Genomic DNA, 15,455 nt, shown 5'->3' with positions numbered 1-15,455 from the left:
TACCAGAACTAATGGGTGAAATCTGCAGCAAAGGTGACTTAGGGTAGCCATTAGGCAAAACTTTGTAAGGGTAACTAAGCTCTGGAATAGGTTTCCAAGAAAGCTTGTCAAATCCGCATCATTGGAGGGTGTTTAAGAACAGGATGGACAAACATCTGTAAGGGATGGCCAAAGTGTACTCAATCCTGCCTCATAATATATAAACGACAAGAGATGTATGCATCAAGAGCATCTTAAAATACTTTACTGCAGTTCTCATCTTGCACATTTAGTTTGATGCCTCGATCTGCCCTTTGCTAAAGACTGCTACTCATGACAAGGGTCTGTCCTTTCAGTTTACCTGTAAAATATTATGCATGCCTGATGATGCCATAGGAATAACTTGCACCGTATTAAATTAAAGACAAACTGCATATATGGACTGAGGTATTTAGAACATAAGAATGGCCATACTGTGTCAGTCCAAAGGTACATCTAAGCCAGTATCCTGTTTTCAGACAGTTGGAAATAGCAGTGCCCCAGAAGAAATGAACAGAACAGGTAATCATCAAGTGATCCATCCCTTGTTGCCCATTATTCCCAGTTTCTGGCAAACAGACTATGGGCACCATTGCTGCCCGTCCTGGCTAACAGCCACTGATGGACCTATCGTCCATTAATTTATCTAGCTCAGTGGTCCCCAACTTTTTGGGGCTGCCGTGCGCCCAGGGGCGGGGCTGCACATGCACCGCGCGCCCAGGGTGGCACCGCGCACGCGCCACACACCCAGGACGGGGGCAATGCACCCAGAGGCAGGGGCCACGCATGTGCTGCATGCCCGGGGGTGGTACCGCATGCCTGGGGGCAGGGGCCGCGTATGTGCTGGGCACCCGGGGCCTGGGGCGCAAGAATGGCTCAGGCTGGCCCTGGTCACATAAATGCCCCGGCGGGCATCATGGCGCCCAAAGGCACCGTGTTGGGGACCACTGATCCAGCTCTTTTTGAATCCTGTTACAGTCTTGGACTTCACAACATCCCCTGGCCAGGAGTTTCACAGGTTGACACAGTGTGTTGTGTGAAAAAATACTTCCTGGTGTTTGTTTTAATCCTGCTGCCTATTAATTTCATTTAGTGAACCCTAGTTATTATGAGAAAGAGTAAACACTTTCTTATCTACTTTCTACACACCAAACAACTAATCAGAAGGGGCAGAGAAGTGCATGATAGATATTAACTCCCAAAGCACTTAGTATAGATTTAATTAATAGATTTTATCTATTTTCTTAGGTCCGGATCTCAGAAGCTTTGCAAAGAATGAAGAAGGGGACACGCAGGAAAAATACTACTAAAATAATAGATATTGCACACAAGATCAGTTTTACAGTATAAAACAGACACTGCTTATATTTTTTATATCAGTCTCTCTCTCATTATGCATGGGATCTCTCTGTTTGATAAAAAATACCTAAAAATATAAATGGAGAAGCAAAGTAAGTGAAGTAATATATTTTACTGGGCCAGCTTCTCGCAGTATAAGGAACACGCTTTTCGCTTACAGACAACTTTTCTTCTGAAGCTCTGTATAAGATCAAAAGCTTGGCTCTTTCACCAACAGAAGCTGGTCCAATAAAAGATATAATCTCACCTACCTTGTTTCTCTCATATCCTGGGACCAACATGGCTACAATTACACTACGTTCAACAATAAAAATATAATGATTTCTAAGACCTATATCTCAAGACCCTCCAAAGATTGAAGCTACGATGAGTTTTCCTTTTCAATGCCAAAATATCTTAGATTCTTGTACTGCAAGATCTAAAATATAACATTTTTTTTCTAAAAAGTGTCATTGGACTACAGCTGAATCCTGATCACATTGGGCTACAGGCGGAGGCTTTTTTGTTTTGTTTGTTTGTGGGGGGTGTTTGAGTGGAAGGGAGGATAGTTAGGGAAGAAAACATTTCTCTCACAGGTTGTTGGTTGTTTTAAAATGCTGGATCTTAGAATAAGTTTCAGAGGGTGCTCATTAATGAGTGAGCAGAGGGTATGTAAGAGGGACAAAGGTGCATGATAAAGCAATAATATAACGTATATTATATATAAAGTTATTCTCATGAACTTTTTTAAGCTTGCGAAGCTAATCTGCCACAGCTTTCAGTCTCCTTAAATCAACTCCCCATTACTATACATTCTCTTAGACGAGGTTATAGGGAAAATTGAGTGCCCTGACAGACTGATTCAGCAGGAGGAGCATTGGTTCTCTGTGTTTATATTTATAGCACAGGCTGAAGATTTCCTCAACTCTAATAATATGACTTTACCTGCAACGCTTGTTCCTGAATGTCTCGGAACAACTCCATATCTGTTTCAATCATGTCATCCTGGCTCCCAAGAAGCCGTTCCTCATTGTCCTGTTTTCCATCCCAGCCACCCTGATTGTCTGAGAAGGAGAGAGAAATATCTCACTTATCATTAGCAAAGCTTTAATTGCATTCTTCTCCTCTAGTACGAAAAGACAACTGCATTTCGGTTACGTATATACTAGCATTTTTGTCAGTGAAACTTGTGTCACTCAAGAATGTGAAAAAAGACACTCATGACCGACACCAACACTGAACATCTTCTACCAACACAGCACTCTCCACACTATGCTGGCACGAGATGCTCTCCTACTCACATAGTTACTGCTGCTCATTGGGGGTGGTTTAATTATGCTGACCAGAGGGCTCTCTTTGGTGTGCACAGAACAACTACACAGGAGACCTTACAGTGGCAAAGCTGAAGTGGTACAATTGTGCCCCCGTAAGGTTTCTGGTGTAGACACAACTTTAGTCACATTGCTTGGTTTCTGATGGGTTTGCAACCATACAGGAATAGACATTTCTACATAACTGGCTCCGAAAGACATAATGCAAATATACAGGACCTGGTGAAATAGATGATCTCTAAAGCTTTAATATTACTGCAATGACATGCACATAATGAGAACTTAGAAATAAAGGCAATTACATATGGCTTACTGTTTTATTTATGGCTTACTGCTCTATTTCTGGATCCAGCCAGCCAAACATGGGCTTTCTCTGTCTGTCCCAAAACAGACTGCAATATACACCTCTCAAATACCAGGAACAATACTCAATTACAAGAAAAATCCAAGAGAAAGGAGTAAGACTAGAATTTTGCAGGAAGCGCCTTTTTACCATTACCAGAGAAGGCACTTGCACTCAGTTCAATATTCAAGTAACCAACTCTGCAGCCACATCAGCAATGTAATAGCCTGCTTGCTGGAAATTATTGAGTGGTGGTGATTCCAACACTTCATCTCACAACCATGAAGTGCCTATTTTACACTTCCAAAGTCAACCAGCCTGATGTTCATAATTAAGGGTACAATTTGGTCACAGAGGTCCTGGATTCCATGACTTCAACAGATCCTGTGACATCTTTAGCTCCATCTGTCAGCCCCATGCATGGTGGGATTCCAACTTAAGTCTTCAGCCCTGTGGGACCATTCCCTGATGTTGTCCTCCCCCCCCCCCCCCCCCCCACCGCCCATGATTGTTCTACAAATTTTACTTAATTTTAGCATGACAGAATTTAATCCATATTAATAATTATTTCTAAAGAGAAATTTCCTGCATGGCATTGCTGAATATTATCCACTGGTTGTATAGAGGGAGCTCAAATAATCAATGATTAAGTGATAATTAATAACTAAGTAATTAATCATCTTATTGGTTTCTGGTGCATTGGAAAAGGGGATAGTACTTAACATACAATATAGGAAATTACACAAGACTGAAAAGAGCACAAAAACTATTGCTTCATTTGCAATCCATATTGCGTTCTTTAGCTGAAAAAAGAGCTTGAAATTTTGAGACAGAGGGGAGTTAATGCCCTTCAGAGTGCCATCTAGTGGCATGTAGGAATGCGTCCAGAACTTCTCGGAGCAGAACCTCTCTCATTCCAGAAAAGACCATCTACATGTGGCCTATGCTGCACAACAGAAACTCATAAGGGTTCTATTAGTTTTTAGTTGCTCCCTGTTTCATACTTCCACCTTCCTATTTGTAATACCAGTTCTCTTATGTTAGCCCCTAACTTCAAGTCACTCCTCCTTAACAGTACTTGACATGACTTTACATATTTCTCAGGACACTCTTAGCCCCTCCATCTTGAACTGCAATTGTATCTCTGTCATAGGCACCATCTCCATGAGTGTTTTGGGGCTTGAAAAAATTAGTGGGTGCTTAGCACCCATTGGCAGCCAACCTTTCCATCAGCAGCCTTGAGAATCAAGTGCTTCCAGCTTGTTCACAGTATGAAGTCTAGGAGGAATAGGAAGGAGAAGGGACAGAGTAAGCTCGAGGGGGGAGGAAGGAGGGAGGCAGGAAGAAGTATCATGGGTGGGGCTAGGGGGAAAGGGTCAGGGCCTGGGCAATCCCGTCTCCCCTGAGGAAGCCAGTGTCTATGATCTATGTGCAATCACTAAGTCCTTTTTTGATTCCATATACAAGAACCCAAATTCTCCAGCTCAATTCCATTCTCTATGCAGTCTTTGTTGTAGCCAGGTTGACCCTAAGATATTAGAAATACTAGGTGGGTGACATAACTTTTACTGGTCCAATCTCTGTTGGGGAGAGAGACAAGCTTTTGAGTTATTTTTAAGAAAGGTGCTCAGTGTCACAGCTAAACACAGGGTGAAGCAGATTGTTTGACAAGTGGTTAGCGCACACGTAAAAGGACCATTCAAAGTGAATTGGCCTACTAACACCTCGAAAAGGAGAAAAAAAAATCAAACATGGGGCAACTGCATAACACCTTCAAAAGACAAGCCTGGGAGCTTAAATTCATAATTTTGCTAGACACTAAAAATCATGGACAGAAGAAAGACACTGAATTTATGCAAAAAAAAATCAAGAAGTCCTGTGGCATCTTGAAGGCTAAGATTTAATTGGGCATAAGCATCCTTGGGTCAAAACCACTTCGTCAGATGCATGGCCCCACGTGTGAGGTGTGTTCCTATGCATCGGATGAACAGGTTTTGACCCACAAAAGCTTATGCCCAAATAAATCTGTTAGGGTATGTCTACACTACAGTGTTATTTCAAAATATATTATTTTAAAATAGTTATTTCGAAATATCTTATTTTGAAATAATGCATCTACACACAAAATGCATTTCGAAATAGAATTTTGCTATTTCAAAATAGCACATCCACACTGAGTGGACTCTAAATCGCATTTAAGGCTGGCTGGAACCAGTTCCAGCAGGGCACCAGGTCAGGACTTAGCCTCAGGCAGCAGCCCCTCACAGTATCTGAGGTCTATGCTTAAAGAGACACCCCCGTCTCCCCCAGACAGCCAGTTCTCAGGTTTCCCTGCTTGCTTGTCTACCTCGATGAGGGACAGCAAAGCATTTTGTCTCTGCGTGCTCTGGTTTCCCTCACTCAGGACACCACAGCACTCTGCAAAATGGAGCCAGAGCTGCCCCTGGGCACTCTGGTGCTTCTCTTAGACGACGCGTTGCTCAAAGCCTGGCTGCACTTTCTGCAGGCTGCCATCCAGGAGGTCCATCGGGGGACTGTCAGTATCCAAGAGACCCTGCGGGAGAGCTTCCACCCTAAGGAGCATTAAGAGTCTCCCTGGTCTGCCCCACTGGGCGCTTGTGCCTCATTCCTCCCTCACGTCCTTCCACTTACCCCTCCCTAAACTCCCTTCCTGATGTAAAACAAAATACACGTATTTTCATGAACACAAACTCTCTTTATTCAACAAAACTGGGGGGGAGGGAATGAAACTGGTGAGACTGGGGAAAGGAGGCAGGAGAGGGGAGAAGAGAGGGTAGAAGAGGGGAGGAGGAAACCTGGGAGGAGGGAGCTGGAAGGGGGAAGCAAGGGGAAGGGGAAGCTCAGGGCTCAGGGTTGGGGGGTCTCGCCAGACCATCTTGATTGGCATGCAAACCTGCTCTTGGGTTCGCAAGTGGCCTTTGGTGGCCAGGCTGGCAGCTATCCTGCCATAGACGGCCATGTTCCTCTGTCTAGTGTGGAGATCATGGACGTTGGGGGCATTCCCCCCCCAGAACCTGAATAAGTTCCATGATCTCCACCCTGGACCAGGGAAGGCGCCCGCCTTCTCTGGGCCCTGGCAGGCTCCTGGGAGCTGGCAAACTGCTCCTGGGGAGCGGTGGAGGGCTGGCTGCCAGTGGCTTGCTGGCTCATGTTTTGGGGCCACTGGGTCAGGAACAGTGTCTGCTGGCTCTGGGCTGGCAGGCTTGGAGCTGGCACAGGCACTGTGGCCTGAGTCTAGCCCTTTAAGGGCTCTGGGGAGGGGGGAGGTGGGGAGTGTACTTGGCTGAGGCTGGAGTGGCCACCAGGGCACCCTGGGAAGGCTGGAGGCCCCCTATTTCGAAATAAGTGTCTATACAGCATTTATGTTGAAATAGCTATTTCGAATTTGGTGTTATTCCTCGTAGAATAAGGTTTACCAAATTCAAAATAAGTGCTCCGCTATTTCGAATTTATTTCGAAATAGCGGTTTGAATGTGTAGACGCTAGGAAAGTTATTTCAAAATAAGAGCTGTTATTTTGAAATAACTTTGCTGTGTAGACGTACCCTTAGTCTTTAATGTGCCACAGGACTCTCTGATTTTGCAGATACAGACTAACATGGCTACTTGCTCTGATCCTGAACGTATGGTTTATTACAACAAATCTATAACCTACTTAATGCCCCCACCTCTAGCTCCATCCCTCTGTCCCCCTTATGACTGGAAAGAGTTAACTGGCCACTTTACCTCGAACAGTCCCTTTTACTAAACAATCTATCCCATCTTGCATGAGACTGAGCACATATTCCAAGTTCTTTGTAAGCTCAAAGGCTTGTCTCTTGCACCAACAGAAATGGAGCCAATAAAAGATATTACCTCATCCATCTTGGCACTCTATTATGTTGTCTAATTGATTTTTGCACTTGAATCCGTTACTCTCTAGCTCAAGTTTCAATGGAAGCTCTCCTGGCTTAAAAGAAGCTGCTTTTACTGGCAAGGGAACACATCTTTACCTGTAGGCCAATCTGAAGTGCTAGATCTTCTGGCTCCCTTTTTCCTGATTCTGTATTGCTGAGAATAGTCCACCATTTCCCCTCGAGCTTTCCGCCCATCAGGGGAAGGAGTGAAGAATTTGGTAAGGCCATCAATAAGCCCTTTGGTTTTCTTGTTAAATTTCAAGGTGGTGCCACTATCTCTGCAGAATTCCAGGCCATCTAGCCGTTCCAGGTATCCTTCGGCCGATGATGCTGATTGGCTGGATAGTGTGATCTTGCGCTTCCGGCCCCGACCAGGGCCAGTTCGAACTTTGTTGAAGGGGCCTTTTGATCTAAAGAACCAGTAGGTGAAAAAAGTCAGTAGGTGTGACACACACAGAACGATCTAGGCAAGGTAATAAACTGATTTAACATTTCTCTACCATGCCAATCACCAGTCAACTGCACAATTCAGTAAGTGACAATCATAGCCCTGTTTACTGATTGACAGTCTGGGCCTAAGTTCCATAGAAAAATTCCTCAACTATTCTTGCATACTGGAAATTCACTAGTAGAGTCATTTAAAGTGGGTTTTGCTCAATGAAAAATAAAATTGCATTATACAACCTGAACAGCAGTCATAGTATTAGTAATCTTCATGTTAAAGTCAGTTTGTTTATGCTGTCCCCACATCTTCATTTTTTGATATGCCAAAGATTTATATTGCCAGCACAACTGCATTGTAGAATCCGTCAGAAAGAAGCTGAAGGCTTTGACAGCTGAGCAAACAATAAAGGGCTGTGGGAAATGCACATTAGCTAGCTGTTTCTGCTAAAACAATGACCCATGAAATAAGTAAAAGTGTTGAGATTTAAACTGTCACCTTTTAGGCTTAGACATAAATCCATTGAAGTGCTTCTCAAGAGCTATTGCTTCAGAATGTCTTGATTCAGGCAGACATCAAAGAAACACAACTGTTATTCTCTTCACAGGCTTTCTTTGCAACCTAAGGGTACGTCTACATAGCAAAGAAAAACTCACAGCTGACCTGTGCCAGCAAACTTGGGCTCACAGGGCTTAGGGCTGCAAGGAAGTTTCATAGCTGTGTAGGCTTCCATCCTCAGGATGGAGCCCTTATACCCTCCAGGGCCCCAGATTTCTGGGCTTCGTCCTGAGCCTAGACGTCTACACAGCTATGAAACATCCCTGCAGCCTAAGCCAGAGATTTCTCTCTCTCTCTCTCTCTCTCGCTCGCTCTCGCTCTGTGTGTGTGTGTGTGTGTGTGTGTGTGTGTGTGTGTGTGTGTGCGCGCGCGCGCGCGCACACGCACACGCACACACACCCCCATAGGGGCTAGAAACATGTTTTATAAATGCAAGCTTGGAATCTGAATTTTGCAGCTAAGGCTATGTCTACACTGCAGAGCTTTTCCGGGATACCTCCCGTATCCTGGAAAAGCTATGCCGTGCCCAAGGAACACATCCACTTTTCTGGATCAGTTTCCAAAAAAGCGGACATGTTCTTTCGACATCCCTGTATTCCTCATTGTATGAAGAAGAAGGGATGCTCCGAAAGAGGAGGTTTTGCTGAAATTTGGCCCCATGTAGACTGGCCAAATTTCGGAAAACCCTGTTCTGAAAAAAAAAAAAAAAAAAAAAAAAAAGGCGGAAAAAGATATGCAGATTGCGGTTTGCAATTTGCGTCTCTTTTTCCAACTTTTCTTTGCAGTCTAGACATAGCCTAAGTCTGCAGTCATGACATTGTGAAATATACATGACCTGCTTTTCTTGTACTCTCAGGTTTTAGAGTGGTCTCATCTCAGCCCATTATGCTATAGGACTCCCATTACCATAAAGGAACACAAGAGACCACTGACCTAAGAGCTTCACAAATATCAGTTGGCTGAATATGAGCAATACAACTTCTGCTTCAGATTTCTCACTTATTGTGGCAGTGCACGTAATCTACAGATTTTCTAACTACCAGAAATATTTCCAGAGGTCTGCAGAGTGCATCTAGCCTATGGTGACAAGAGCAGCTGTGACTTGCTATAAAACCAGCAAAACTAGTCAGAGGTAACAAGTACAAAATACTTTAAACCTGAACATCTAGTTATGGCAAAGGGAAAAAGAAGCCCTGAACAAATGCCTCAACACTCCTTGAAAGTACACAGCAGTCTGAGAAATACATTCAGTGTAAAACAGTTAATATTAGTGCTGTGGAAAAAATTATGTACTAAGGGTATGTCTACTCTTCAAATGTTACCATGATGCAGTTGCAATGGTGCAGTTGTGCCACTATAGAGCTCCAGTGTGGACAATACCTAACATGGATGGGAGAGATTCTTCTTTCCATGTAAGTAATTCACCTCTCTAAGAGGTGGTAGGTAGATTGACAGAAGAATTTTTAGTGTAGGGGTTAGGTTGATACCTACATCTCTTGGGGGTGTGGATTTTTCACACCCCTGAGACACAGCTATATCAATGTAAGTTCCTACCACAGACAAGGGCAACGAGATAGGACACTAAACCATCCACACAAGTCCAATTTATTCCCTCTCCCTTGCTTTCCTTTTCTCTTTAAAGCAACTTACGTTGTGTTTTGGTTCTTTAACCTGTTTTTAGGACGTCCTATTGGGTTGGCATAGCGTCGTTTTATCTGTGCTGCCTTCTTGTGTAAAAGTTTTCTTCCTTTCTTCCGTGGCCGGCATATTTGACATATCCACATACCTGTAAGACAAAAAACCTCATTACCAGATGAAAGGAAGAAATAGAAACAAGAAAAAGTACATGACTCTTCCAGAAATATAGTGAAAAACAGTCTGACTATAAGACTGTAAGAAAACTTTCATTCTATCTTAGCACCCTAAACTCAAACCCTCCCTTACTGGAAGTAGTCTCTCCAGAAAGGCTCTGTAGGCAAGTTTTTAAGCATTCTTCCTGCAAGGATAGAGGAGCTCAAGTAACAGATTATCACAAAAATAGCACAGAAGGAAATCCATTTAATGGAGTTCCTATTGTGCTTATGGATAGTGCCTCCAAACTAGGTGAAGACATCACCACACCCAGGGTGGCTAAAAATCAATGATTTTTTAAAATCAGATGTTTTTATTTTCTTTAAACCATTAATAAAATGATATATTTCTTATTTAAAATAACATTTACAATTAAATATTATCATACACATGCTACACCTACACTTATAGTCTCATAAAAATGAATTAATGGCTCTAGTCTGTCCAGTCTAACATCTTGAAAGTTCTGGGTCTTCAATTTCTGTTTCTCAGCAGACTAATATGTGCAAAGACAGACAAGTTGGATAGGATTGTTTTTGTTCTGTGCTTATGTGATGGTGGACCTGCACCAAGTACAGGAGAGTTAGTTAAGACATTGCCTAAAGCAGTGATGCCCTACTTCATCTCAGTGGGCCACAATAAATAAAACAGTCTCCCGGGATATGAGAGTTTTGCTAACTGCATGTGCATACCTAGGATTTTCAGAGTGTGCTGACTGAACTGTAACAGCACTTTGATTGGATGCAGAGAGAGGAAGTCAATGTTGTGTGTAATCAGCATGCACTTCCTGTCACGTGCCCTTGCTACATGTGCATGCCACTTCAGTAATGCCAGTTGGAAAAAAACTGTGTGAAAGGAAACCAACGGAATATGGCAACCTTGCATGTGGGCAACAGTAAATAAAATGTCTTGTGGGCCACACGTAGAACCCTGATGGGACATATGTAGCCCACGGGCTGCAAGTTGCACACTAGGGGCTTATCTAGACTACGCTAAAGTGTCGAAAGAGGATATGCAAATTCTGTGGGAATTTGCATATCTTCTTCAGACCTCACTTTCAAAAGCAGAGCGGCTTTCGAAAGCATGTGGCTTTTTTGGCAACCCCCCCTTTTTCGAGAAGCCATGTAAACCTTATTTTTTGAGGAAGAGCGTCTTTTCGGAAAGGGGGGGGGGGGGGGCTTCGCCAAAAAAGCTGTGTCCAAACTACTTTCACTTTCGAAAGCTTTGAAAGAAGATATGCAAATTCCCATGGAATCTGCATATCCATTTTCGACATGTTAGTGTAGTTAAGATAAGCCCTAATGGTCTATATAAAGACAGAGAGACGGTATATAGGAAAGGACAGAGGCAGCATAAAAAGGAACAGTGGAATGACTGAAAAGAAAACAGAAAGACATTATTGAGAACACACACAGCTTCCTATACTCCTCAATACTTTTGCCTGAAAAACTACTCATGGCTTCTGGGTGTAAAAGAGACCCTATCTGGGAATATTTTGAAGAAATTCGTTCCCTGGGTAAAACAGGAAAAACGTGTCAACTGTAAACAGTTCAAGATGGTGATGCAGGCCCTAGTGCAAGAATGAAAAATCATAAGGAAAACTTTCTCTTACTGGGAGAAAATGATGTGGATAGGTCTGAAGAATAATGTGGGTCAGCTTTGCAATGCATCATTCTTCAAGACTCTCTCTATGCCTTTTAGTATAAGTGTGCTTTAATAAGTACATTCCCAAGCAGTTTGCTATATTGGTTGTTCTTGGAAAAAAAGTTTAACTAAGCTAATCCTTATGGCTTATTTAATTAGTTAACTAGGTTTATGATCTATCATCCAAATACAGCTTCTCTCCGACTTACGAACCGGTTACGGACAAAGCAATTGGTCGTAACTCGGTTCATTCGTAAGTCGGAACCCACTGAGTTACACGCGACCGCACTGTCATAAGTGCGGACCGTGTTCGTAACTCGGGGTCTGCCATTTACGACAGCTTTGGTCATAACTGCGAATGTCCGTAAGTCGACCGTTCGCAACTTGGGGACCGGCTGTATACAGTACAGAAAACTGTAGTAAGAGAGTAAAGCTGCCAGGTGCTTCTGAGTAGGGTGTGAGCACGTGGCAACTCTGGGAGTCACTCTAGCCGGCCAGGGGTCCCAGCACACAACTGACCCAGGGGCTGCTCTGGCCGGCTGGGCCACCGGTTAACCGATATCGGGTAAGCATTAGCCTTACTGGAATGCTTACTGAATAACTGGTTAACTAAGTTTTGGAGGGGTAGCCGAGTTAGTCTGCAACTGGAAAAACTTAAACAACGAATAGTCTTGCAGCATCTGAGAGACTAACGAAACATGTAGATGGTATCATGAGCTTTCATTTTCTTATTTTATATTACATAACACGTGCCTCTTATTTTTAAACATCATGGTCACAGGCCATAATGGTGATGCCATAAGTCCATTCCCGATTTTACTTCAGCATAACTCAAATACATTCTATACTTGTTTTCAATGGGACTTACTCCAAAATGTAGTGTACTCTAAGCATAGTCAGTCTTAACTTTTTTGATAATTCGGAATAAAATCTGCATCAAAGTGGGAGTGGGGAAGATGAGAGCTAGTTGTAGGAGTTTTAAGGATACCGCACATTTAGCGTTTGGAGGACTGTTTGTAAGAGTTAATAACATTTGAGGGGAAAAAAGAGTTTAAGGAGAGCCATTAGCTAGCAACTCAGAAGACTGCTGCAACTGCAAATTTATATAACATCCAACGTTTAGTTTAATAAATGGTAAGTGCTATTGTGTTTGTGCGTATGATTTAGTTCTTACCATTCCTAATGTACTGCTGCTATCCCTGCAGCTTGACACAGGTAATAAATATTATGTACTATTTCCTAAATTAATAAAGTTATTTTTAAAAACTGCACAAAGTATACCCTTATAGATTTTGTAAAATGCTGTCCTGAGTTGTAAATTAGTATGTTTTAGTGATCAGAGTTGCACCATTGTTGGAAGAAAGATGTGAAAAAGTATCAGTGGGAAACCTGATTTAAATCACCTTAATTTAAAAATCAATCCACCCTGACTATACTTTGGGGGAAGACTCCTGCCTAGATTTCCCTTACATGGGGCCTTGCGATATGAGATGAGCCGAATAAATTAAGCTTATGCTCTAGGAGCTACTAACTGCACAAACAGAAATATCTGATGCCACTTCAAGGACTGCATGTCAGTTCCTTTCTTCTACATAAAGCTACTCACTCAGGTAGATAATGATAATCTGCTACCATAATCTCTGTCCCCTCAGACCTCTGAAAACTTTTAAACCAGGAATTGAACATTTTGATTATTTCTACTGAAAACAGGAGAGGAAGAAAATAAAGGATTCTTATCTGCAGGTTATATGGGAAGCAGGGGCTCAGCTCACACTACGCCTTTTGAAAAATCATGCAATGGGTGAGATAAACATAGATCAGGAGGAGAGGAGATTCTCCTCTGACACAAGGGTCCTTTCAATTCATCTCTCCCCCAACATCTCTTAATTCCCCGGCTTGTTACAAAGAGTGCTCACCTTTCGGCATCCTGGTGAGAGGGGGGTCACAGCACTCCATATGAAAGCCTCGGTCACACGAGTCACAAAACAGCATGTTATCCTATAGAAGAGTCAGACAATTCTGGTTAGCTTTACAGCAGGGCACTGAAGCGGGCCCAGTCTCTGATGCTACTGGCCCCCCATCAGGCTATGTCACATTCCCAACTATAAACGTAAACAGTGCTGTTTAGCTTGGAGTCTCACAAGGTAATCAAAGATAAGTCAAGTGGAAGTTGTTAATGTCTGGTTCCAGAAGTACTCACTGCATTTTTGCCTTGATCTCGACAGGAGCTACAAGTTTTGCACTCGATGCACTGCCATCGTAAGGCCTTCACTCGAACTGTTAGCTCTGGAGAGAACTTCAAACAGGACGGATGACCTATGAAAAAAAAGATAGATAATCCCAGTGAAGCAATTCTGCTCTTGGACTGACAGAGTGGAGGTCTTATTAGTCATCTCTTTCACATACAGTTTCAGATATCCAGAAGCTCCTTCTGGTTCAACACAGATCTCACCAGGACTTCGTGCTCCAGCTCACATATATTTACAGCTCACAGCCAGATACATTGCATTGTCTGGCAATCCCTTCCCTAATTGAATAGATTTGGACTTAACTGAAGAAATGTCTGTGTGTGGACTTATCCTTTCCCATGGAGACAAATCAAGATCTTTTTTATAACTGAATTGCCCTTTGTATAGGTTGAATCTCTCTACTCTGGCAACATCTGTGGTCTGGAATGACTCAGCTGGATGTCCACTTACCATGGGTGTGACCAAATTTCCCGTGGTACCATAAAGTTTGTTTATAGCCACCAGTCATGGGTTTCAGTGTTCTGTGCTGTTATTTAGCTCTAAATTACCCCTAAAGGTCTTCTAACAGCCCAGTAAACTGTGAAAGTATTGGCAATGCTGCTAGAAAATACTGACCTCCAATGGTTCAGCAGATTCTCTAGTTCAGCACCAGTCAGGTCCCAAGGGTGCTAGACTAGAGAAGTTGAACCTGTATATAATTTTGAACACATGAGCAGGTATCTCCCAGGAGAGGTTTCTGTAAACTGCTAACGACATTTTCTGTAGTTATTTACAACTAATTTTAGATCAGAGCCTCACGGCATTCACATTATAACTACATGTCCCTGCTGCCAATAGTTTACAATCTAAATACAGGACAAAGTACAACAGATGAATACAAATAAGTGGAGAGAGCATAAAGAAATAAGGAGATAGTACAGGTTGCCAATTAAGCAGCAGTCATAGTATATCAGGTATCTAACCACTGCCACGTTTTTGCAGACACTATGGCAGAACAGTTTTAAGGTGGGATTTGCAAGGGGACAACAAGGTGACTTTGTAGATGTTTATGGAGAGATTCTCCCAGGCATATGCTGCAGCATGAGACACAAATTTTCAAACACACACATCTGGGCTAGCAAAGAAGAACATAATAGCATAAGAACGATCATACTGGGTCAGACCAAAGGTCCATCTAGCCCAGTATCCTGTCTTCTGACAGTGGCCAATGCCCCAGAAGGAGTGAACAGAAACAGGTAATCATCAAGTGATCAAATGGACAAAGAACGCTGTCATCTTTGGTGGTAGAGGAGATTTTAGGCCATGAAGGTGAAGAGAAGATAAGTAGTTTGCATTTGATACGGGGTATAGAAGAAATAGCAGTGAGCCTGAAAATTCATGTTTGTAGTGAGCATTCTGAATAGATATAAATGAAGCAAAATAGGATGAGTTAAACCCAGAGAGGAGAAGGTTGCAATAGCAAGGTATGAGATGAGGAAAACCTGGATAAGAAGCTTTTCTGTGTGGATGGAGAGGCAGGATCTTAGAAAAGTTATGCAAGAAGTAGTTAAAATATTTAGAGTGGCCAGTATGGTCAATAGGAGAGTTGATTCAGTGCTGCAGGTAAAATGAGGTGAGGGAAAGGAGATGAGCAGCTAAAGGATCAAGTGAGTCATCAACATGGAACAAATTCAGAGAGCATGAGGAGAGACAGATTTTGGAGAAGTCCTACGGCCTGGCCTGTGTTGTACAGGAGGTTGTACCAGATGATCACAATAGTCCCTTC

General features: G+C 42.8%; 1 protein-coding gene across 2 annotated transcripts in view; it reads right to left on the bottom strand.

Moving 5' to 3' along the window:
• The window catches only part of KAT6A (lysine acetyltransferase 6A), an 85,289-nt gene that overhangs the window by 27,126 nt on the left and 42,708 nt on the right, over nt 1–15,455 (bottom strand). For both annotated transcript variants that reach the window (XM_075915716.1, XM_075915717.1), the window contains 5 exons: nt 13,642–13,757; nt 13,358–13,439; nt 9,597–9,732; nt 7,043–7,356; nt 2,302–2,420 (listed from right to left, as the gene is read on the bottom strand). In XM_075915716.1, coding sequence (XP_075771831.1) covers nt 2,302–2,420; nt 7,043–7,356; nt 9,597–9,732; nt 13,358–13,439; nt 13,642–13,757 — 767 coding nt within the window. The remainder of the gene's footprint in view (nt 1–2,301; nt 2,421–7,042; nt 7,357–9,596; nt 9,733–13,357; nt 13,440–13,641; nt 13,758–15,455) is intronic.

This window comes from Pelodiscus sinensis, unplaced genomic scaffold (assembly GCF_049634645.1).
Source record: "Pelodiscus sinensis isolate JC-2024 unplaced genomic scaffold, ASM4963464v1 ctg75, whole genome shotgun sequence".
NCBI lineage: Eukaryota > Metazoa > Chordata > Testudines > Trionychidae > Pelodiscus > Pelodiscus sinensis.
The sequence above is the reverse complement of the archived record's forward strand: the minus strand, read 5'-3'. Positions and strand labels throughout refer to the sequence as shown.